A 24,426-nucleotide genomic window follows, 5' to 3' on the forward strand; every position below is an offset into this window, starting at 1 on the left:
GTCAGGTATGTGAGAGTAGCCCAGAGGGAAGAGGGGCCACGGGGAGCCAGAGGCAAGGAAGGGTCCAATAAACAGCTGCTCCCAGAGATAAGGGGCTATCAGAGGAAGAGGCTGTGACGCGGTGGACGGGGGCTTCTCCGCACAGTCACAGTACCGTGCTGGACCACCGTCTGAGACAACCAGTTCCCAGTGGGCAGATGGGGACACTGAGGCCCAGGGAGGCAGGTGCTCAAGGTCACATGGCGAGTCGGAGGCTAAGGTGGGGCGGGACCTGCCATTTCAGATTCCCCGCCTGGGACTTTTGAACAAGGTTACAGTGTTCTCAGGAGGGGGAAGCAGGATTCACATCAGGGCTGGTCTCGGGTCTCTGGTTGGAGGGGTCCATCTAAAGGTGAGGGTAACGGGAGAACTGAGGCTTTTTTGCATGAGCCAGAGGAGGAAGAGGAAGCAGATATTTGTATAAGCAAAACCCCGGGGTTTAAGAGAGAGACGCACACAGCGCACGACCTTCCCAGGCTGGAGAGGAAAGAAAAACTTCCAGAGAGGCCACCGACCTGCTATGTGGCCTCCGGGGAGCGACTTCACTTCTCTGAGCTCCAGCTGCTTCATCTGCAAGGTGGGGGTAACAAGACCCTGCCTCACCCTACCTGAAATAATACATGCAAATGACTTGGCCTCCTGCCTGGCACTAAGTGAAGGAGCGCGTTGGCTCTGTAAGGGTCTACCATGGTCAGCATGCAGCGAAGTCTATGTTGTCCCTGCTCTCCTACTCTATTGGAGGGGGTGGTGCTTGGAGGATCAGCAGGGCTGGGCCGAGGACCCCTCGGGCACTCTGGGTGGGCAGCGAGAAAGGCCAGTGGGGTCCGGAGACCCAGCTTCCGGGCCCAGCCCCGTGCCTGTGTGACCTTGCCTAGATACCTGGACCTCTCTGTGCTTCCTCATCCAGGAAATGGGGCCAGCCTGCTTTGCCCCGCCCTTCCCAACACCCAGGGTTCAGGAAAGAGCAGGCCCAGGGAAAGGTGGAAACAGAGGCCTACCCCCAGGATGTGTCTGTGGAGTAGGAGGCCTACCCCAGCCTCCACCCTGGGAGAGGACAACCCTGAGGGGATCACGAAGCCGGTGGGATGACTCCCCCCAGGCCTCAGGGCTCCCTGGTCTTGATCTCTCCCGGATCAGGAAATAGGCCCCACTCTGCCCAAAAGGCCCTCATCTCTCAGCCACCGCCCAAGTCCTAGGCACCGTCTTCGTCATTTCTGGACCCCTGCCCGGCTTCCCCGCTGCTCTTACCAAGATGTAATTTCACCTTTATCTGTGATTATTTGATTCATACATGCTTCTTCCCACCCCCCCCCCCAACCAGACTATAAACCCCAAGGGCAGGGCCTCACTACCATAATACATATTTGTCAAATGAATGAACACACGAGCAAATGAATTCCTGTATCTATTCCCGAGCTCTGATTTAGCATATTGTTGGAATTAGAGGGCACCCAGAAAGTACCAACCTTCCTGTCCCCCAGGATAGGCATGCTTTCTGCAGCGTCCGTGACCAGAGACCTCCAGCAGTCACTTGCATACCTCCTGTGATAATGAGCTCACTCTCTATTTCCTGACAGCCCATTTCATAATGGATGGCCCTTCAGAGGGCACTCTATTATGGATGGGTTGAAACCTATGTCTGTCTATGCCTACAGCTTTCTCTCTCAGGTCCCAGGTCTGTCCTGCACGGCTCCCCAAACTCAGAACCTCAAGTCCCATTCCAGATTTTCTCCTCCTGCTGAGCAATCCCGGTTTTGTCAACTCAGAGAGGAGAACCCTGTCTTTTTGGGCCTCTTCTCCCTTCTTTGTATACTTGTCAATTTTTTACTGACCGCTTGAAACAGTCAGAATTTCACCAATACGCCCCCTTCCTGACCTGGGAAAGGGAGCCTTTCCCGCAGAGGCAACCATGGGCTCATTCCATGTCAGTGACAGGCAGCTCCCTTTCCCCACCAGCTTTCATTTTGTTGCATAAACTTGGGCATGGCCCCTTTCCTTGCTGGGCCTCACTGCTGCCATCTGCACAATGGAAAGTTCCTCTGATCAGGAAGGGGAGCTCCGTGCTTCCTGTCCCCGATTCTGTTATAGTACCCATTGGAACCCCAGATGGACAAGATTCTGACCAGCGCCAGCTTCAATGGGTGGGTCACCTGTACAGTCACCCAAGGCCCAGTGTTTAGAAGGGCCCCATGGGTGGTTAAATCCTCTCTGTCGCCATCTTGCAATTCTGAATAATTTTTGAACAAGGGACCTCATGTTGTCATTTTGCACTGGACCCTGTAAATTATATTCAGATCCTGACATCTGTCTGGATCTAGCCTTGAAATGATGCTGACCTGCGCTGGCAAACTAATGCAGTGACCCAAGGGAGGGACAGGTTGATAAGACCCTGATTCTGTCCACCTTTTGGGGGCCACACGTCTCTGCACAGGTAGGGTGTCCCCAGGAAATGTTGGAGGATCAAACACCGTTGGGGGCTTCTGTGCAGCTCGTTGGCACCGAACCCCACCCCCCGTGGAAAGGGAACCCATCTCCCCAAGACTTCCTGACCCAGGGCCTTGTCCTTCATGAATCCTTCCCCAAATCTCTCAGCCTTGCTGCCCGTTCCGGGCTCCTCAGCTGTTTTACACACTCCCTCTTGGGTAGCTGTGAAATGTTTACCAGTCTTTCTTTAATAGGGGGAGGGACACGCATGAAGCGTTTAAAATACCAATGGGCCCCAGCTCTATAAGTGAACCAAAGCTTTTAGACCTTGATCACACAGGCCAACTGTTAAAAAAATCAACTGGAGAATTTTGCATCCAGACTGAGTGTTAGATAAGACTCAAGAATTTGTGTTAATTTTGTTAGATGTGTCTAATGGCATATTATGTAAGAAAGTGTCCATGCGTTTTAGAGATGCATGCGGAAGTATGTAGGGGTGAAATGACGCGGTGTTTGAAGTTTGTTTTTAAAATACTCTGGCAAAAAGAGGGGAGTCGATAAAATAACTTACAAAAACTTGATAATGGTTGAAGCTGAGTGATGGGGATATAGTGGCTCATTACAAATTCCACTTGTGTGTATGTTTGAAACTTCTTAGTAAAATAAAGGGGGCGGGGGAGGGAAGCGCCTGCTGAGAGAATTGTGAAAAATTCCCTAGAATGTCCTCTTAAAGATGCTCCTCTTTAAGAACTTTCTCTGGAGAGTCAACTCAGGAAAACTCCCCGATTGTATGCAGACTCCTGTATGTGCATATGTGCATTTTCCCGGAAAAACCTCCACAGCTTGCTTCGGAGGCTCAGAGGGGTCGTGACCCCTCCCCCCCCCAACATTAAGGACCCGCTACCTTACAGAGGGAACCCTGTTTGAAGTCAGGTTGCCCCCTCACCTCAGGCTGTTCACTGCGGAGTGCGCCACAGGCCCGATGTGGCTGTGTGACGCTGGCCTGGGGTTCCCCCCGCCGGCCCCTCGGATCCCTTTTCTCCACCTGTAAGATGGGGTCACGGGCGGTCCACGCGGCCCAGGGAGAAGGAAGTGTTCGGGCCGCCAGGCCGTCGGCCCCGCAGGAGCCCCACACCTAGCGATGCCTCGACGCTCGCCCGGGACGCGTCCTCCGCGCCCCCGCCCCCTCCAGGCCCCGGCCCGTCCACCTCCCGCTTGGGGCAGCAATTTGTCTCCTTTTGAACCCCCCGCCCCCGACGGGTTTCCCCCTTTGATTCGCGGCGCGGAGGCTCCCCCCCGCTTTGAAATGCAAACCCGCCCGGGCTGGGGCCGCGGGCGCCCGGAGCTATAAAAGGCCTGGGTGGGGCGGGCGCGGCGGCAGGGCCCGCGAGTTCAGGTGAACAGTCTGCTCGTCGGGGCGGCCGGCAGCGGCGGCTCCAGGGCCCAGCATGCGCGCGGGGCCCCGCGGCCACCATGTACGTGGGCTATGTGCTGGACAAGGATTCTCCGGTCTACCCCGGCCCCGCCAGGCCCGCGAGCCTCGGCCTGGGCCCGCAAGCCTACGGCCCCCCGCCCGCGCCCCCTGGGCCCTCGCAGTACCCCGACTTCACCGGCTACTCTCACGTGGAGCCGGCCCCCGCACCCTCTGCGGCCTGGAGCGCGCCCTTCTCTGCGCCCAAGGACGACTGGGCCGCCGCCTATGGCCCAGGCCCTGCGGCCCCCGCCGCCAGCCCAGCCCCGCTGGCATTCGGGCCCCCTCCGGACTTTAGCCCGGTGCCCGCGCCCCCTGGGCCTGGCCCAAGCCTCCTGGCGCAGCCCCTCGGCGGCCCGGGCGCACCGTCCTCGCCCGGAGCGCAAAGGCGGACGCCCTACGAGTGGATGCGGCGCAGCGTGGCGGCGGGAGGCGGCTGTGGCAGCGGTAAGGACCCCTCCTTTGCCCTGAGCCTTTGGAAGGTTCCCCTGGGCACCGGCAGGTGCTGGGGCCAGGCCCAGTTGCCCCCTGTCTCACCCTTGCCGTGGTCCCGCGTGGGTCCCCCCTTTGGGCCTCCCTGACCTCTCTGGTCGGGGGGTGCTGTTCTCTGAGCTTCCCCCTTCAGAATCCCAGCCTGCCTGAGCCTTAGCTTAGGAAGCACAACCTGTCCTTCTGTATGGATAGGGAAACGGAGACCCTTAGAAGTGAAGAAACTCGCCTTGTGGTTGCCTGGCAAGGCTGGAACTAGAACGCGGGTCCCCAGGTTTATGCCAGGGCTCTTTCAGCAACACTGGCCCTGGTGGTCATCCGTTTCTTCCACTCCCTATCCCAGCCCCAAGAGGAAGCTGCACACCATACCCAGAAGGGGCGGTGCACTGATTGTGTGAACACGGGCGGATCACTTTCCTTTCCAGGTCTCAGTGCCCCCATCAGTACAGTGGAGAGAGTGGCGGGTCATATCCTTTGGACTGAAAAAGAGCCCTCTTCGGTTGAATTGGTGTGGGGGTCCATACCTTGCCATCCCAGGGCCCTCCCTGAACTCTTGACCCTGGGGGAGGGGAAAGCAGGAGCAGTTGGGAAGGTGGCTACTGTTTGGCTCCTGAGACAGTGAACCTCCTGCCCCCAGGCAGGCCTCTCTGATCCACCCTCTTCAAAGGCAGAGGAGGGGGCAGGACAAAGGGCCAGCTTTAATGAGGGGCGGCCTGACCTCCTTTATAGGTCCCCCCTTTGTCATGTAACAGGCTGCCCCTTGGCTCAGTAGTGACTCCTGTTGGCCGGAAAGTGAACACGATACCCCATTGTCCCGACTGTGTCCGGCCTGTCCTGACAAAGGCCACCTGGCCTTAGGGGCGGGAAGTTGGCCTGCCCACCCTTTGATGTCCGACCCCTCCCCCCTTCCTCCAGCTGGGAGGGAGCCTGGGACTTCCCCCACCTCCTCTCTCTCTTCACCCCCATGTCCCTACACACATACTCCTCACTCGCTGGGGCAGATGCTGGGGAGGTCTGGCTATAATTGTAGCACCTTCTTGGGAGGCCCAGGGACACAGAAGCTCCTATCAGCCTCCAGAGGCCTCAGAGGACTGGGGTGGATGCCCCAGCTCTGCCATTCATTTGTGTGACCTTGGCTAAATACTAACAGCTAACATTTATGGAACACTTACTAACGGACCAGGCACTGCCTAAGACCTTGCGTGCATTAACCCATTTAATTCTTACAACATTATTGAAGGTACTGTCATCATCCCCATTTTTACGATGAAAAATCTACAACCTAGAGGGGTTAAACCCTTATGCAAGGACGTATAACCAGTAAATGGTGGGGCTGGGACTTGAACCCTGGCCAATTGACCACCAGGCCTGTGTTCTAATCCTCTAAACAATAGCTTCTCTTAAATTAGTCATCTTTTCTGGGTCTCAGTTTTACCATCTGTGACATGATAGGGAAGGGTCTTGTACCTTTGTTTGATTTTAAAGGGGCCCTTTAGAAAAATCTGGTGGAAAATACAAATCTTCCCCCTAGAAAAAAAGTGTTGCCTAATTCAGCAGATAATCCAAGGGATTCTAGAAGCTCCAAAATGATTTCTCCGTTGACCCTGGTTGAGAACCCTGCGTTAGATTGAATGAGAGGAGGTGTCTGGGGCCACTGACTCCCGGTTTTGTGTCCGTTCCCTGGAGAAATAAGCCTGCTTTTCCTGCTTCTCTATTCTAGTTGTTGCTTCCTCCTGATCAGGCAGCTTTGGAGATGGATGGTGAGGTGGCAGCTGGGAGAGGTCCAGATGGAGGAGGAGTTCCTCAGGAGCAAGGACCTGGAGAGGGTGCGCCAGTGGGGGTCAGAGGACAGGTGGGAGGCCTGGAGGAACTTTCAGGCTGTGTGATGTCAGGCAAATCGCCGTTCCTCTCTGGGCATAGGATCTTCAAGGGAACGGCCCCAGCCTCTGGTCTCAACCAGTCATTTGAAAACTGTTGTCCCCAGGCAGATAGGAGGCCCAGCTGTAAGTCTGCCCAAAGGCAAAACACCTTTCCCCTTTTACTCCCAGAAAGTAGAAAGAGAGGGCCAAGGGAGGTTTGCAGGCTCCCAAGGAGAGTGGCTGCCCCAGAAGCCAGGTTAGACTTATTCTGCTGAGGACACAGGCTCGCCAGCTTTCTAGAAGCTAGAAGCTGGTGCCTGTCTGCCCAGGGACATGTGACCAGTGTTCCTGAGATGGGGCAGGATTGGAATGGGGTTACAGAACTATCCTGAGAGAGAGGCCAAGCACCCCCCCGCCCCCCACCTACTGTGGCCTCAGTTTCTCCTTCTGAGCCATGAAGACCCCGGGGCTCTGGCGTGCTGCCTGTGTAATGCTGCTCTCTAGGATGGCAAAGGGAAGGTCAGCACCTGCCAGCACACCCCCCCCCCCCCCGCAACAAATGTTGCTGGCCACCTGGTCCTCTTGCCAGCCCCTTCTCTCCTGCACCTGAGCTTCTAGCACTCTAGAACATTTGAACCGGACAGTTGGGAGACCAAACAGGCAGTTGGGGAACTGAAGCCCAGGGACGGCAAACAATGTACTTGTTTCGCACCAGTGGAGGCTGAGCTGGGATAGATGTTGGGGGAGTCTGTTACAATTTCTCCGATGGTTTCCCGTTGGAAAATCTAGACTCCCTGAAGTCCACCAGACTGTAGAGCATCAGCACCTGGCCCCCGCCTGCCTCCCCAGCCTCGCCCCAGGCTATTTACTCTCTCCTTGGCCACCAAGCTCTAGACACTCCAGCCTTCTTTTACTTTCCCAGATGTGCCATGACCTGCTGCAGGTCTTGTGTGTGTGCTGTTCCCTCTTCCTGAAAACTCCTTGGCCCTAACTCTTGGCAGGCCTAGCTCCTTCTCACCCTTTAGGTCTTAGCTTGATGGTCATCTCCTCAGAGAGGTCCTCCATGATTTCCCAGGGAAGGCTCCCCCTATACACACACTGATAATCTTCGCCATGTTTCATTCAGAGCACTAACCCTGCTATCAGTTTACCCACTTGTGTGTGTGTGTGTGTGTGTGTGTGTGTGTGTTGTCTGTTTTCCCACCCACCAAGGTAAATGCCCATGAGGTCCAGAGCCACGTCCATTTGGCCCATCACTACATTCCAGATGCCATCTCAGTGCATGGCATTTAGTAGGGGCTCGATACATTTTGTTGAATGGATGAACAAGACAAGTGTGAGGAACAGTAAGACAGCTCTGAGAGAAGAGGGGGGGAGATGAGATCTGGGCTTTGACATGTTTCTGAGGTCCCAGCCCTGGAGATGGGCCCATGACTGTCCAGCTGATCGAGCTCTTGCCTGTGATGGAAGCCTGGTTGCTCCCCCTCTCCCTCCTGGGACGGTACTGCGGCCTCAGCCGAGGAGGTGGCTGAGATGAGACTGGGACTACCACCTTGGCTTTACCCTGCGGGACAGTGAGAACTGGAGAGAGGAGGGAGAGGCTGTTGGGCTCCATCCCATAATCAAAATATTAACCAATTCTGAGTGATTGCTGTCACTTGACTGGGACCAGGATAGGACAGGACTATAAGGGGTCCTATTTTGTGGTCTTCCCTGTTGGCGTATATAAATACCAGCTTTGTCATTAAGAGGGTTATACATCACCCTCTGTCAAAGGCTCAGCATCTATTCCTTGGGAATCGACAATACTTCGCAGGTTAGTGGCCTTTGGGGTAGTTGATGTCCCACACAGGCCAGGGAGATGCTCACGGGGATGATGAAGCTGTTGCAGCAGGGTTTAGGTCTTGGGCCAGCCCCTTCAGATTTCAGACAGAGAAACTGAGGCCCGGCGAGGGGATGAACTTTCCTCTCCCCACCACAATCCAGATCCCCTCTGTTGGCCTGTTGCCACAGCCACCAGCCTGGCCTCTCACCTTCACCCTCTCTCTGATACCCCAGCTGTCCTCACAGCCATTACCAGATGTACCTTTTCAAGGCACATCGCCTGATCCAGAGCATTCCGTGGCTCTCCACTGCCTTTGGAATGCCCGTCTCGTTGTATGTCATTTCATTGCTTTCAAATCCAGCCCCATTTCTGTGGCATTCAGAGCCCTCTTGAGAGGGCTGTTGAAGACACTCTCTCACTAGTTTGTCTAGATACAGAAATGCTTACTGGGGGTGGCTTACGGCTGCGTTTGGGAGCCTCAGGCCTCGGACTGCATTTCTGTTAGAAGCTGCCGAGCCTCAGGCAAGTTAACTTGGATCGTCTCTCTGAACCTCAGTTTCTTCCACGATAACATTAGGATAATAATAGGATTGTACCTTGAAGCAATGGGGCCCACTGAGCCCAGCCTCTCTGCTTGGCACACAGTAGGTACTTAGTATATCAGTGCCTATGACTGTCTCTGCCTGTCCCTAGCAGGTGCACGGAAACACACACCTCACACTCCCTGCCTCTCCAGTCCGGGTCCCTCAACCTAAATTACCCACCCTTCCTTCCTACATCTTCACTAGTTCAAACGCTGTGCCTTCGCTGCCACGGCCACCTCCTCTAGAAAGTCCTCCTTGGTTTCCTCCCCTCCAAGCACTACGTCAGGCCCTTGTTTTCACAGCATTTACCACTGTCTTCTTTACCCCTTCCATCTCCCTCAAGGACCTGTCAGAGTCAGCCCCGTCCTTCTCACCATGCCTTCCCGGGGGCAGGAGCTCGTGGCAAAGCCGAGAACTATGGCATTGGTTGAGTCCTCCCTGTGCACTAGGCAGCGTGCCAAGAACTTTGCACGGGTTTTCTCACTTAAGCTTCGTAAGGACCTTAAGAGGTGCGAGGATCTATTATTAGCCTCATTTTACAGATAAAGTTAATGAGGCTCAGAGAGGGTAAGGTACCTGCTCGAGCTCACATAGCTAGGATGCAAACGGCACGGGCTTCAAACCCAGACTCCACGGCCTAGGGAGTATCTATCAAAGAAAGCAACCCACTCAGCAACCCCAGACCCCTGCCCATGTGCGTCCCAGCCCGGGGGGGGGTGGGGGGGGTGGAAAGGAGGCTGGTCAGGGAGGAGCTGGAAGACGCGGATGGGGGGAGGGTGGGCACAGCAGGGGCCAGGCTGTTTAAAACTGGTTCTCTAGGCAGAAGCTGGATTTGACACCTCGTCTCTCAGATGTAGCTGGGAAGGGGAATGACCCAGTTAGAAGGTGGCAGAAGGCTTTTTTTGGTTGGGTGTTTTCCCCCCCCCCCGCTTTGGCAGATATTGCTGCCGAGAGCTCAGGGAATCATTCTGAAGGTCTAAAACAGCTTTGTTAGCAGTAGGGTCTGGCTGGTCAGGAGGAAGTTATCTTCGTGCGCTGGCCCTCCGGTTTCTGTTCTGGAGCTCCTGGGATTTGGAAACAACGTTTGCGTCTGGAGTCAACGTGGGTTAACTTGTTTGAACCCTCCCCATGCCACACTTCAGCCCTCAAGCTTGTAGGGGTGCACAGGGAGGGGGCAGACATTAGTGGAAGCCAAGATTGACCCTTCAAGTTCAACACCTTCCCGTGACTTCCCGTTGCTCTTGAAACCAAATTCAAACCCCTCACCCCAGGGCTCAGAGCTCTGCTGGTCTCTCCAGCCTTACCATGTGCCTCTCCCATTCGTTCATTTATTCGTTCAGGTAGGCAGACTGGGGACTCTGGCCAGGAAGGCAGACTGGGGGCTCTCGGGAGCTGGCATTATCTGCCCCTTGCTCTGCTACTCTCTGCCACAGGGCCTTTGCACATGCTGTTCTCTCTTCCTGGCACATTCCTCTCATCTTTGATATAGAAACCTCCTCAGCCTTCAGGTCTTGATTGAAATGTCACCTCCTCCAGGAGACCCCCCCAAAATAATTAAAGGAGTTCCCCCCCACCCTCCACCCCTGCAACTTATTCTGGCTCTCAGCTCTATGCTTACTTTCCTTCATGCTAATCCCAGTTTGTAATTATTTTGTTTGTTTGTTTTTAATCTGCCCCCCTCCCATGAAAGAGGGGAAGGAATGGTTTAACAAATCAATCCTGATCATCTACCATAGTAATAACGACATCAACTAGTACCTAGTAAGTACTCGGCACATGCTTAGCATTTCCTCAAATGCAGGTATTTCTGACCCCAGAACTGCACATTTCTGCATTAGATTAGTGGCTTTGACTAAGGCTCTGGGAGCAGGGGAGCTGGACAGAAGGACTGAGGTTGAGCTGACCAGCTGGTGGGCTGGCTGTGGGGGCCTGAAGTGCCTCTTGGGCTTTTGGCCTGAGTATCTGGAGGGTGGTAGCCATTTACCGAGATGAAGGAGGCCAAGGAGCAGATTTGTGTTGCATATTCAGCAAAGACTCATCAGGTACTCACTGTGTGTCAGGCACCATTGTGGGGCTGTGGGAGCAAGACGGCATTGTCCCTACCCTCGCGGAGCCGACCGGGGGAGCAAGGCGCTGAGGGGAGGGGGCTTGCAAAGGTCACCCCGTGATCCAGGAAAGGGCTGGAGCCTAGAGCCCCTCCCTGCATCGCACCCAGAATGTGTGACCTCAGGACGCAGGCCTGCAGACAGTTGGGCAGGAAGTTGACTTCCAGGGTGACCCTGGTAGGGCAAGGCTGAAAGGGGCACCGGGAAACAGCTCAGAGAGGCCTCAAGCTGTTCAGGCCTGGGGGAAGACGCGGAGGGACACAGTCGCTGTTTGCCAGTCGTGGAAGGGCTGTTCTGGGTCAAGGGCCCCCCCTTATTTTTTGGCTCCCCTGTGGAAAAACCGAGGGAAAATACAAGTAGGTGGTGGATGTAAAGAACAGGCTGCTTTGCAGATATACAAGCACACTCCGCTTAGGATGCGACACAGCTGTGGGCATCTGGCCCGAGGGAGGGTTTTGGTCTAGGAGGGCTGTCCAGTTGAACTTTCTGTGATCGCGGAAGTGCTGGGTATCTCTTCTGTCCAGTCTGCTAACTAGCCACTAGTTAGTTAATTCGTGTCCTCAGTTTACAGGTGTATTCCTGGCATCCAGAGAGGTTCGGTGACTTGCCTGGGCTCACGTCGCTGGCCTGTGGCCAGGCGGGGGTGGAACAGACAGGTCTCCCCGACCCTGAACTTTTCTGTCTTCCTCACTGCCTCCCTCAGCCAGGCCAGGCCGTGTGCCTCCACGGAGAAGACATGGCAGGGGACGATGCCAGGGTGGCCTGGGAGGAGAGGGTGCAGTGCCAGCTGAGTGCTGTGGCTGGGAAGGAGGGCGACAGTGGGGAGGAGAAGCTGGCCTAAGGCTGCAGGACCTCCCCATGCCCCTCCCCCCGGCCATGCCAGCCTCACCCCTGCTCCAGAGCTTGAATGAGGAACCGTGATGGAGCAGCCTGGGGCCTGGCCACACAGCCGGAACAAGGACCCAATCAGGGCGCAGTAGACACCCTCAGGGCCCAGGAAGGGACATCCATTCATCATGAAACCGGCCAGGTCAGGGCTGCCACAGCAGAGGTCCCACCCCTGCTGGCGGGATGGAGAATCAAGCCCAAGCCGAACATCCATACGCAGCGGCCGGCCGGATCTCCCCACTCGCAGGCCAGTGTGTTCCTTGCCCTGCAGCTCCCCATCGGGCCGCATTCCTCTGTCTCCCTAGGGACCCTTCCCGCATCCGCTTCCACAAATAGCTCAGCTGTCCTTGACATCCCCTTAGCTCTTTGCCCTTTACAAACTGCTTTCCCGTCCAAAGCCCGAAGAAGTTTAGTCACTTGTCAAGTCCTTCGGCCTGGGCCCAAGCCCTTAGAGGAGGGCTCAGAGCTGCAGAGAACTTCAGAATCTACAGGCCCTCAGCGCTGATCTTCTTCTGATGCACGGGAGAAACTGAGGCCTGGAGAGGAGAAGGGGCTTATTCAAGACCACACAGATGGCACAGAATTGGGGCCAGGAAACACTGACTTCGGCTAGTGGTGCAGAATAGCGTCCGTGGGCTGCCAGAGACGGCAGGGAGAGCAGGATGCCGTGGATCAGGGCTGGAGTATTTTTAACAGGCCTACCTGCGTACATGTGCGCATACTGCGTGTGTGTTTGTGTGTTGGGGGGGATTGTGATGCACAGTCAGGATGGGGCTGGACCACACAGGGAGAGGGCATGGAGGGTTGAGGCTGGGTCGGTGTTCCAGGCCCTGAGGGCCGGAACTGGCAGTGGCTTCCCCAGGGCCACAAACCTAGCAGGAAGAGGACAAAGGAAGTGCTGACCCGGGGGCCATTCGATTTTCCTGGAGCCACCCACCCCGCCCTGGGGACAGAGGCTGAACTCTGTCCTCGCCTGGCCCAGGCTGGGTGGGAAGGCCCCACCGCAGGCCGCTGTGGCTCCTGTCCCCTATCCTCCAGCTGGGCAGGCCCGGTATCTAGGCTCTCAGACAGGGAAATCGGTCTTAGAATTCTTTCGGCAAAAATAACAAACACAACCAGAGAATCAACAAACATTGGGAGCCTCATGTTTCCAAGTTGGAGAGGACCTTATAAATAAACAGTCTCATCCAGCACATCCCCCATTGCCCAGATCCATTTCCCAGCCTTTCTGCTACAGGGCTTATCGTGCCACTGTTGGAAATCAGCACGGTCTGCCCATCCTTGCGCACCTACTAAGTGCCAGGTACTGCGCTAGGCGTCCTCCATTTATGTCAAGTGATCCGCTGTGCCCCCCGGTGGTTGGAGATAATTATGGGAGTCCTCACCCTGTGTGAGAGGTTCTAGTGCTCTTTCTGAGGCTCGACAGACCTGGGTTGAAATCCCACCTGCCAGATGTGTGGACCTCTCTGAGCCCCAGTTTGCTTATCTGTAAGTAGGGATCACAGTTGCCCGGTTTCATAAATTGTTGAGAGATGTGTGCGTGTCCACACGTGGACGTGTTGGCCATTATTAGAATGTTAGTTGCCTGCATTGTATAGATACAGAACATGATGCTCAGAAAGCTGAGGTGACTGGTCCTAGATCACCCAGCCAGTGAGAAGCTGTACTGCACAATCCCAGAGGTCTGCTTGCTCAGACCACCTCATGCCTGGGACACCTGAGAGCTCGTCACACATCAAATCCCTGAGTCCCATTTTAGCCCCACTGAATCTGAATTTCTGGCTTAGAATCTGTGCTTTTAAAGAGCTTCCCAGGACCTCCAGTGTGCATGCTTTCGGAGATGGGGACTTTGCTACCTCCACAGCCGCCCAGTGCACACGGATGGGCCATTCCTCGTGTCCCAAAGCCTGAGCAAAGAGAAAGCCTCTCATTTGGGTGAGTTATCCGAGGATCTTCCCTGGTGTGCTCACCACTGAAGAGCTGGAGGGGGCTCCCCACCCCTCCTCCCACCCACTCGCACTGGCATCTGGCCCGGAGGGTTATTCATTAGGTGGCTGGGAGCGGCTGGCCTCCGTCAGACACCTGTTGCAGGAGCCCAGACTTCCCTCTCAGCCCCAGCATCCCAGGGGCCTGTAAATCATTCATCCCAGGGCCCTCTCCCTGCCTGCTGCTCTCACACACCTCCCTGCCCCCTCCTTCCTGGGCTCCTGGGTGGCGCAGGTGCTCATAGGAGGGGGAAGGGAGGGTGGCTTGGGGCAGTCAAGAGTTCTGGCCTAGAGCTGGGACTGGAGCCCAGGGCTCCTGACTGTCATTAAAAATACAAATTCATATCGCACATGGTAAAAAAAAAAGAGAGAGAGAGAGAGAAAGAGAAAAGAGAAAGGAAGGAGGGAAGGAAGGAAGGAAGGAAGGAAGGAAGGAAGGAAAGGAAGGAAGGAAGGGAAGGAAGAAGGAAAATAACAAATGAGGGGAGCCTGGGTGGCTCAGTCAGTTAAGCGTCCAACTTCAGCTCAGGTCATGGTCTTGTGGTTCGTGGGTTCGGGCCCCATTCCGGGCTCTGTGCTGACAGCTCAGAGCCTAGAACCTGCTTCAGATTCTGTGTTTCCCTCTCTCTCTCTGCCCCTCCCCCACTTGTTTTCTTTCTCTCCCTCTCTCTCTCTCTCTCTCTCTCTCTCTCTCCCTTTCTCAAAAATAAACATAAGAGAGAGAGGAAGGAAGGAAATAAAGGAGAGACAGGAAGGAAATAAAGGAAAGAAAGAAAGAAAGAAAGAAAGAAAGAAAGAAAGAAAGAAAGAAAGAAAGAAAAAGAAAGAAAAAGAAGGAAGGAAGGGATGGAGGGAAAGAAAGAGAGAAAGAAAGAAAAAAGAAAGAAGAGAAAGAAGGAAGGAAGAGAAGAAAGAAAGAAGAAAGAAAAAGAAAGAAAGAAGGAAAGAAAGGAAAGAAGGAAAGAAAAGAAAGGAAAAGGAAAAGAGAATCCTCTCAAAGACTCTTACATTCTCACCTTCCTGAGGCCCCACAGCTTCTAGCTCCCTCTCCAGAGGCAACCCTGTTATTGGCTTGTATATTCTTTTAGAAAGAATTCTATGGGTACACATACATGTGTGAGTGTGTATGTATGTGTGTGTGTCTCCCCATTTTTATACAAAAAAAACAGTAATATGCCATTCACGCTATTTTGTCTTTTTTTTTCCTCAACATATCTTAGAAATCACTCCATATTAGTATGTAGGGACCTTTATAGTTTCTTTCTTTCTTTTTTTTTTCTCACCATTTTATTTATTTTTGAGAGACAGAGAGAGACAGAGCATGAGCAGGGGAGGAGCAGAGAGAGAGGGAAACACAGAACTCGAAGCAGGCTCCAGGCTCTAAGCTGTCAGCACAGAGCCCGACGCGGGGCTCGAACTCACAGACTGCGAGATCACGACCTGAGCCCAAGTCAGACGCTCAGCCACCTGAGCCACCCAGACCCCCCAGTATAGTGTTCCTCTTCGTGGACCTACCGTCTCTTGTTTAGCAACTTCCCTACGTGTAGACGTGTACAGTTTTTAGTCTTGTGCCTTTCAAAACAGCCATAGCTTTGGGCACTTTTTCTGTGAGATCAATTCCAGGAATTGGGATTAATGGGTTGAAGGGTGCGTGTTAAATGAGGCTAGATAGTACCAAGTTGGGCTCCAAGGAGAATGTTCCAGTTATTACTCCGTGGACAGCATATGGGATCTGTTGGTTCCCGGACCACAGTGTGATACCAAATGTTTTGTTCTTCGGCAGAGCCATTTTCTTAGCAGTAAAATGGTGTGCTTTGAGAGCTTCACCAGACAGAGGTTGGCCAGTGGTTCCTGAGCTTACCAGCCCCATCTCCTGGGCCCAGAGAGGAGGCGACAGGGTCTGGGGGCTGGGTCTGCCCTGGCAAGAACAGCAAGAGATAATTACGTGGCTAGAGCCCTATCTCCTATCTGGTACCCCCCTCCTCAAATCTGGGATGAGTCAAGCTACGGTTTGAGTGGCCAGAGCCCAGGGTTTATACCGCTACCAGGCAGGATGGCCCTCGGCAAAGATGCCCCCCTTCTGAGCCCCAGTTTCCCCCCATTACAAAACTGGGTGTGATGGATCCCCGCTTGCTCATCAGAAAAAATGGGAAGGAGCCCTGGGTGCCTGAGGAAAAGGGTGTCTTTGTAAGCGCTGCTCGTAATCTCAGGCTGTTTGGGTGGGAAGGGAGCCTTGCAGCCCCACTTCAGGCTGTGAGTGTTCTGGGAATTTTCAAGGGCCCACCCAGCCTGTGGACCATCCAGCCCCAGCCCAGGGCTCTCGGGGGCCTGTCCTCACCATGATCTGGCCCCTCCCTTCCCAGAAGTACAAGTATAGCAGTGGTCTGCTCTTTGAGCGTCTCTTGCCCAGGATTAGGGGGCCTCTTGGGGGGTTCTGTGGACCCTAAGCCTGACGGGGTGGGGAGTTGTGCCAGGAGCAAGGAGTGGGACTCTAGACCAGATGACATGGCCTTGGGCAAGTCCACACTTGCAGGGGGCTTCAGTGACCCCGACTGTACAGGGAGGTTGAACTAGAAGGACTCACGAGGTCTCTATTATTTGGACCTCCAGCAGTTGTATAACCTGCTGGAACCCTTAGTCTCTTCATCCTTAAAATGGGAGGAGACTAAACCGAGCCCTTCTGGCGTTAGCCCAGCGAAGATGCAGAGCTCTGTTGGGCTCTGGGGGTGGTGGCATTAGGCAGAACTGTTTTTGAGTTGGCGTTGAATTTTCTAGGCCAAGGAAGGGCCCATCTGGAGCCAAGGCCTCAGCAGCCACTCCCTTGTCCCTTTCCTGGGCCAGACCTGGCCGAGGGCCGAAGTTGTCCCGTGCTACATCAGGCGGTGGGCTGAGGTCAGTGGATGTGGAAGCGTCCAGTGCGGTTCTGCTGCTCTGGCAGGAAACCCAAGGAAAAAAGCCCAGAAACATCTGCTGTCTCCCATTTTCCGCAAAACCATTTGGCTCTTGGGGAGCCCGGTGGCCGTCCTGCCAAGCTGCGTGGGCTTAGTAGTGGAGCGGGAGCTGGGAGAGGGGTGGGTGGTTAGCACAGGGGTGCTGAGGGACAGGCAAAGCCAGAGCTGTGACCCCGGGGGGGTAAAGGCCAGGCTGTGTGGGGGTAACTGGGTAAGGTGGAGCAGGGTCGATGGTGATTCCAAGACCCGCCATACCCTGGTGGGACACACGTGTGGGCCTGAAAGTGCTTGCGTGTGCCTCCTATTTATAGCCAAGTTCTCAGCTTCTTACGAAGGAAGCTGGTGTTTAGTCAGGCCCCCGCACCAGCCCAGGCCAAGCATGACTCTTAATATTCTCTCCAGACAGACCTCTGATCCCAGCCCCAAAGAGAGCCCTGACATTAACCCCAGTCGGTCCTCAAGTCCAGCTCTTGGCCCCAGGCTGAGCCCTGTAGAGAAGCCAAGCCACATCCTTCTCTCTCCTGGGTTACTGCGGGACTATCTGTGCTTCCCCCATCCTCTTGCCAATCTGTCCTCCATGCAGCAGCCAAAGTCATATTGAAACCTACATCAGACTTCCTGTCTCCTGGGCTCAGAACCCTGCAATGGCTCCCATCCCAGACAGAGTAAAACCCAGAGTCCTTTTCATGGCCTGTAAGGTTCTGGATAGCCTGCCCCTCTGTCCTTGCTCACTGCAGTCTGGCTATGCCAGCCTCCTCACTGTTCCTCACACATGTCAGATGTCAGGCATGTGCCCACCACGGGGCCTTTGCACTTGCTGTTCCCTGCACCTGGAACCCTCTTCCCCAGACACCTGCATGGCTATTTCCTTCGCCTCCTTTAGATCTTTGCTTAAATTCCCCTTCTCAGTAAGACCTTCATGGACGACTCTATTTAAAATCACGTACTCTCTCCTCCCCAAATTCCCAGTCCTCTTTTCCTGCCTTCTTTTTCTCTGGAATACCTATCAACTAACATATCAAATATGTAGTATTAACATATCAAATTATTTTGGTCTAGCTCCCTCCACTAGAACCTAATTTCACTGTGAGAAGGGATTTTTTTTTTTTTTTTTTTTTTAGTTTTGCTTACTGGTATACCCCAGTGGTTGGCCCACAGCAGGAGCTCAGTAAATATTTGTAGCCTGAGCCTGAGTCACTGCTCTGTGCCCGCAGAAGAAGCGGCAGTGTGGATGGCTCTGGGCAGACCAACCCCAGCTTGGGGCTTGGTGTCTAGGGCCAGGGCCTTTTGAGGTACCTGACAGGTCCTCAAGGCCACCAGCTGTCTCAGTGTTTTCTGTTTGGTCTCAGGGCCAGCAGCCACCAGGGGTTTGATGGAAATTGAGGAGCGCCCACCCCAGGACGGTGCGGCAAGCTTCTGCCTCTACCTGTGGTCGCTCTTCCCCACTCTCTTCTCATGCACTGGAAAGAGGGGCAGCTGACTCGTCATTAGTCTCCATCTGGCCTGGCCTGCCAGGTGACCCTCCGTGTCGCTGGTGTGAGTGCCTGTGGTCTCAGGATCCTGAATCAGAACCACCAGGGGGGCTTGCTAAAAATGCAGACTCTATCGCCAGGCTTTCCAGTTCACAGGGTCAGGGATGGCTGAGAAGCTGTGTTTTCCACAAGCTCCCCAAGTGTCCTTTGCGCAGCGGCATCTGGAAACTGCTGGGTTAGAGCTGGTGGAGCTGGCGATCACAGTAGGGTCAGAGGAGCCGGATTGAAACCCCAGCTCCACCAGCAGCTTGCTGTGTAACCCTGAGTGAGTGGCTTCTCTTCTCTGAGCCTCAGTGCCTCCCCAAATGGGCATGAGAGCAGTGCCTGCCTCTCAGGTTGGGGGTCTCCAAGCCTGACGTTGGGGGAGTAATTGTTACCCCAGGCCTCGGTGTGTGTCCCTCCCCACCTCAAGGTTCTCCCTTGGGGGCCTGGATTTCTCCCTTCACGGGGCCCTGCCTGGGCCTTTTACAGGCCCCACCCACCCCCTCACCACGTCTCCTGGCCCCTCTGCTTCTCAGGTAAGACCCGGACCAAGGACAAGTACCGCGTGGTCTACACCGACCACCAGCGCCTGGAGCTGGAAAAGGAGTTCCACTATAGCCGTTACATCACCATCCGGCGGAAGTCAGAGCTGGCCGCCAATCTGGGGCTCACTGAACGGCAGGTGTGTGGGTACCCCCACCTTAACCACAGGAGCAGTACTGGGAGTCTGGCCTCCAAGCTGTCAGGCAGATTACGGACTCAGTCAAGGGAGAACAGAGAGGTTGAGTCTCTGGCCATAGTCACACAGCATAGCAGAAACCCAAACCCCACTATCCCTGACCCCCAACGGGGGGGATAGGGGATCTGCTTAGCTATAGGCTACAGCAGGCTATGATGATTCCTGTTTAAGTCCCAGGGAGCACAGGGAAGTCTTCCTGGAGGAAGGGTGTTAGAGCATGGCCTTAGAAAATGGGGACAGAGGAGGTTACAGAGAAAGTTGTCTTTAGGGTTGCAGGTTGTAGACGGGGAGGATGTATTCAGCGTCCATGAATAGTCTGGGTGGTGGTGCAGGAGGGAGGCCCGAAGCCCCCTGTGGAGAAATAAGAGCCCAGCTATCCTCCCTCTTCCTCTCGCTCTGCCTTTTGGTCTCCTCCCCCGTCCCCCCCCCCGCCCCCCCCCCCAACCTAGCCCATCTCTGCTCTCTGATACCACAGGTGAAGATCTGGTTCCAAAACCGGCGGGCAAAGGAGCGCAAAGTGAACAAAAAGAAGCAGCAGCAGCAGCAGCCCCCACCGCCAGCCCACGAAGTGGCCCCCACCGCAGCTGGGCCGTCCCTGGGGGGCCTGGGCCCCAGCTCTGCCAGCCTCTTGGGTGCCTCCTCCCCAATGCCTGTTAAGGAGGAGTATCTGCCATAGCCCCCTGCCCCCACCCCGCGGGCTGGGGGCCTGGGGACTCCGACGCTGGGCATGTGGCTCCCGTTAAGGCCTAGGAGGCTCGGTCTGAGTCCCAGCCCTGCCACTGACCTTCTAGGTAACCTTGGACAAGTTGCCCACCCAGCCCTTGCATCCCCTTGGCCCATCTGTGCAGTGAGCCTATGGGAGAAGGACCTTTCCAGCTCCTGTGTTCTAGGCCTCAGGGGGGTAAAAGAACCCAGGGTAGGAGGTCTCAATCCCCAGAGGGCTAGGTGAGGGGCCATAAGTCCCTAGGTCCCACCTCCCCTTCCATAGGTTCAAGGGTGGGAGGCCCCTGGAGGGAGTGCACTGACTCTGGAGAAAGGGGGCAGAGCTGAGAGAAGATGGAAAGCTTGCAGCCCGGAACCGAGGGGGAGGGATGCGGTCAGCTCACACCTGCCTCTTCCTGCAGCCTCCCCTCTGGCTGCCCCCCACCGCAAATTGCCCTGACCCCTGTCCAGGCTGGATGCAAAGCGCAAAGCCCACAAGACGGAACCAGAGCAAGAGGCTCTGATGACCGACCCCTCTGGACCGCAGAGCCATATCCCCCCGCGAGCATTCTCAGTGGGGCCTCTAGATGGGGGGGAGCCAAGGGGGGCCAGAGGGGCAGCGTCCACCTGCCTAGTTTCTGTCACCCCACTAGGCTGTCCCTTAGGGCCCAGGCCCCAGGGAGTCCCCGGGGGACTTCCTCTGGACCAAGCGGCGCTCACAGCTGGGCAAGCGTTGTAAATAGAGTGGAATCTCTTGGATGCAGCTTCAAGAATAAATTTTTTTTCTCTTTAAAAAGAAGTATAAAAATCATTGTACACAGCATTAAAGGAAGATGCTGAAGAAGCATAAACCGTCCTCACCCTTCCCTAACAATTGCGCGGTCCCCTCCAGTCTCTGTAGGCCTGTAACAAGGTCACCTTTAAAATGTGTTTGAAAGATCAAAAGAGGACATTGTTAGAGTAAGTCCATGAGACTATGTAAAATTTTAAGTGCATCTTATAAGCAGAATCATCAGACCCAATATATCAGTTTTGTTTTTTTTTTATTACTCAAGTACTTTCAGCTCACATTTTTCTTTCAACAGATGATACTCATTGGGAACCCCCGTGTGCCAGGCCTGGCTGAGCCCACAAAAGTTCCTTGGCCCACAAAAGTTCCCAGTCGGAGCTATGCCCTGGGCATCAAAGGAACAGAGCATCCGGGGAGCCCAGAGTGGGCTCCCAGCTTATAGCAGAAGGTCTGGGAGGCTTCCTGGAGGAGGTGATGTTTGGATTGAGGCCTAAAGGTCTAGTAGGTGCTGTCAGACCAAAAAGAGACCAACATACTCATAAAAAAGAGTACTGACAATGTGAACTTAAAATATAATTTTTTTTAAACTCCTGAGACAAGCTACTGTTCTCAACTCCCTTCCAGGGGCGGGCAGAAGTCTGGGGCCTTCGCTCCTGAGAATCCTCTGGTGCCAGCTGCCTGCCCCTGTTTACCGTTCTGGGATGTGGCCCAGCCATAAAAAGTGTGTGCAGCCTGCCTGCCTGCCCTTTGCTCCTGGGGCACGTGACAGCAATGCACAAGGTGGATCCAGTCCCCACACAAGCCCCTGGGAGCAGCAGGCACTTCCCCCTCCTCCTGCTGGTGGCCTGGGAGACAGCACAGCTTCCCCGAAGATGGTGGGCATCTAAGGCCTGGGAACAAGGCGGTACCAGGGAAAGGACTATGCTTCCAAGAGCAGAGGAGGAAGGTTGGTGGAAGGTGCAGTTGGCAGCGCGCGGATTCTGACCTTCACAAATATTTGCTGTGTGACCCTGGGGTAACTGCATCTCCTCTCTGGGCCTCATTTAAGAAGTGGCTCAGGTCAAATAAGTTTGGCAAGTCCCGCAGACTCAACCCTTCTGGGGGCGAGAGTGGCACGTAAACACATCAAGTCTCTGATATGTCCAGCAGCAAAGAAACCCCTTGACTTTTCTTTAATCCAGCATTCTCCATGCTTTGCTACCCGGGAGCCCCCTACCAGCCCCTGCTAGCACCCCAGGGAGCACCACACACTCTGGAGTGTGGGCATGCTGTGGGCTGGAGGGCCATGCTTCAGCTGTAACTCGGTGTTCATGGCACGTTTTGTCACATGGCCTGGCCTCCAGCTTGACTACCTCCAAGCTCTGAGACTTCAGACAACTTACTTAGCTTCTCTGAGCCTCAGCCTCCTCGTTTGTCAATGGAAATGAAATACTTTGACCTATCCAGATTTTAGCACAGGGTAGGTGCTGTCTTTTAGCCACCTGCTTACGGGGCTGTTGTGTCCTAATGTGAGATGCTGGCGGGCCCGCCTAATGTCCCCACCACCCCAAGGCTGAGGACAGATGGTGGTGTGGAAGATCTGAGGCAGGGCAAGCCTGTCCCCAGCCACAGGAAAACCTCTGTCTGGCGGGAGGGCAGTGGCCGGGCCTGGCAGGCTGGGTGAGCAGCAGGTGAGGCCCACGTGGAAGGTCAGGGGGCTAGGTTGGGCCCACAAGTGAGGTTGATCACCTGTCAACCTCCAGAAAAGAGGAAACCTTTATCTAAAGGGACTTTCAAGCAGTGTCATGGGCTGCCTTGTGAGACAATGAGTTCCCTATCACTCAGAGGGTCCCCCCAGAGCCTGGGGTGTTGTGGCTCAAGAAAGGGACCCTTCCTGTCCTGTCGGACCCAGAAGCCAGCCCAGTGCTAAGAGGTATTCTAGCTTTCCTCTTGTGAGGAGCTGCTGTTACTTCTGTTCTGTATATAGCAATTTTATGTCCCCGTTCCCCCTGGGGGGCAGGCGCCGGTGGCTGGAGACTGGGGCTCCAGACAAACATCAGATATGGCTTGGCCTGGCCCTCAAAGGCCCATGGCCTGGTCATGGCCTGCAGCAAATCAGAAGCATGCCCATCAGCACTATGTTTTGCATGCAATTTCATCTGCAGACCCCTAATGCCCCGCTGAGAACCTCAGTCTGTCTCGACTGCCAAGAGATCAGTGTGGGCAGAGCAGAGAGGGCCACAGCTCCACTCTAGGGGAGGACTCAGCCCAGCTCTAGGAATAGAAAGGGTCTCCCGCCCCCCAGGGTATGTGTGTGCACACGCATGTGTAACGGATTGTGATGGGGATCTGTCCGAGGAAACCAGCCTGGCTCCTGGTGGATGAGGTGCCCTGCCAATGGGATGCAGAACCTGGGAGCACAGCAGGCCTAGGAGAGGGCGGCTTTGGAGGGCAATCCTGTCCCAGCACGGCCGCACCAGAGCCACTTTCTCTGAATCATACCAGATGGACCAGCAGCCTGATTCCTCATTTTTTACAGTCGCCACTCGCTGGTGTAACAAAACACATGCTCTACAGTGATACAGTCTGAACGTTTCAGCAAATTAAAAATGTTTATTTATATGCATTTAAAAATATCTCCGTATATAATAAAAGGAAGTACATTTTCATCTAAGACTTTCCTTAAATCAGCACACATCTCCATTAGACTTCTGGTTTGATGTGAGACCAGGAGAAATGAGAGAGAGAGAGGGAGAGAGAGAGGGGCGGGAAGAGGGAAAGAGAGACAGATTATTTACTGGTTGGGATTCCTAAGTGCTGTCTTTCTGCCAAGTAGTAACCAAACTTCCTCTGGGAGAGGGGAGAGGGGACAGTGGCTGCAGGGGACGTCAAACACGCTTGGTGTTCTGAGGGTGACTGAGGGTTCAGTGGGCAGACTGACTTATGTGGACAATATCTTCTAGAAGATGTTGGGATTTTGTTTGTTTGTTTGATGAAGACCAGACTTTTCCAACAAGGGCTGTGGTGATAGGGCAGGGGATGGCAGAAAGCTGTGATCTGGAGGGCAGAGCCTGAGTGGGCTCAGACTCCTAGATGCCAGGACTAACCCTGCCTCTACTTCACACAGCGATTATGCAAGTCCTGCCTTTTCTGGGCCTCGGTGTCCCCATCTGAAAAGTGGGAGCCTGGATCCATTTGCACTCACAGCCTCAATGACTGCCTCTGATGTGCAGTGTTCACCCCATAATGTGTTTGCTTGTGGAAGGCTAAAGATCCAGTCCTGTTCCCTCCCATTACCCCAAGGCTGGCTCCCCCCAGGACTGGGGGGACCAGGTGCAACTGGGAGGGGGCCATAAAGAAGCCAGTCTTCCAGGGCTCTTGAGCCAATGCCTCCCCTCTATTCCCTCTTCCTGTAGTTCTCCGGACCTTCCGTAGGATCTGATGAAACCCACGTACCAATGGGAGGGGGTTGTTCAGCAAAGCTGGAGCCTGTCCTATAAGAGAAGAGGTGATAGTCCCTGGAGCGGGGGGGGGGGGGGGGGGGGGGGGCGGTGGGTGGGTTCCACCTGGGCCTTCCTGGATTCAGGAGCTGCTGGCTTTTGCCCTCTTGGCTTCTCTCCAAAGCCCAGAGATTCAGTGCTCTGTGTGGCCTTGGGTATATGACTTCACTGCACTCTGAGGCAGGTTCCTCAGGTGCAAAATGGGGACGCACAAACCTGTCTTCCCAAGCTGTTGGAAAGAATTACAAATTAGATATTAGATATAAGCCTTCATCAAACGAACACAGTAGGGTTCAATAAATGTTCCTTCCCTTCACATTCAGGCCTAAAGGGCTCCTTCCTCCTGTATCTGGAGAGCCCCTGGCCTGCCCTTGAGGCCGGACTTAAAGAAAGGGGCCTCTGGGTGAGCAGGTGTGCCCAGAACCCACCAGCCTCTTTCCCGAAGCACACTTCAGTGTAAACCCTTCTTGCCCCTTCCAGACTCCGCGGGTATGAGAGGCAGCAGACCCTTATCTTCCCCATGTTGGCTGATGGTAGGGCAACCCTATGATTTAGTGTCTGAACTGGGACACCTTTGAGTGA

General features: G+C 54.8%; 1 protein-coding gene across 1 annotated transcript; it reads left to right on the forward strand.

Annotated features, from left to right (window-relative positions):
• Nucleotides 1-3,815: 3,815 nt before the first annotated feature.
• CDX1 (caudal type homeobox 1) lies at nucleotides 3,816-20,652 on the forward strand. The gene is made up of 3 exons (XM_019464408.2): nucleotides 3,816-4,381; nucleotides 18,671-18,816; nucleotides 19,349-20,652. Exons 1-3 carry the CDS (start codon nucleotides 3,937-3,939, stop codon nucleotides 19,547-19,549), a joined length of 792 nt encoding a protein of 263 aa, XP_019319953.2. The 5' UTR covers nucleotides 3,816-3,936; the 3' UTR covers nucleotides 19,550-20,652.
• The last annotated feature ends 3,774 nt before the right edge of the window (nucleotides 20,653-24,426 follow it).

This window comes from Panthera pardus, unplaced genomic scaffold (assembly GCF_024362965.1).
Source record: "Panthera pardus isolate Hobbes unplaced genomic scaffold, ASM2436296v1 HiC_scaffold_2, whole genome shotgun sequence".
NCBI classification, from domain to species: domain Eukaryota; kingdom Metazoa; phylum Chordata; class Mammalia; order Carnivora; family Felidae; genus Panthera; species Panthera pardus.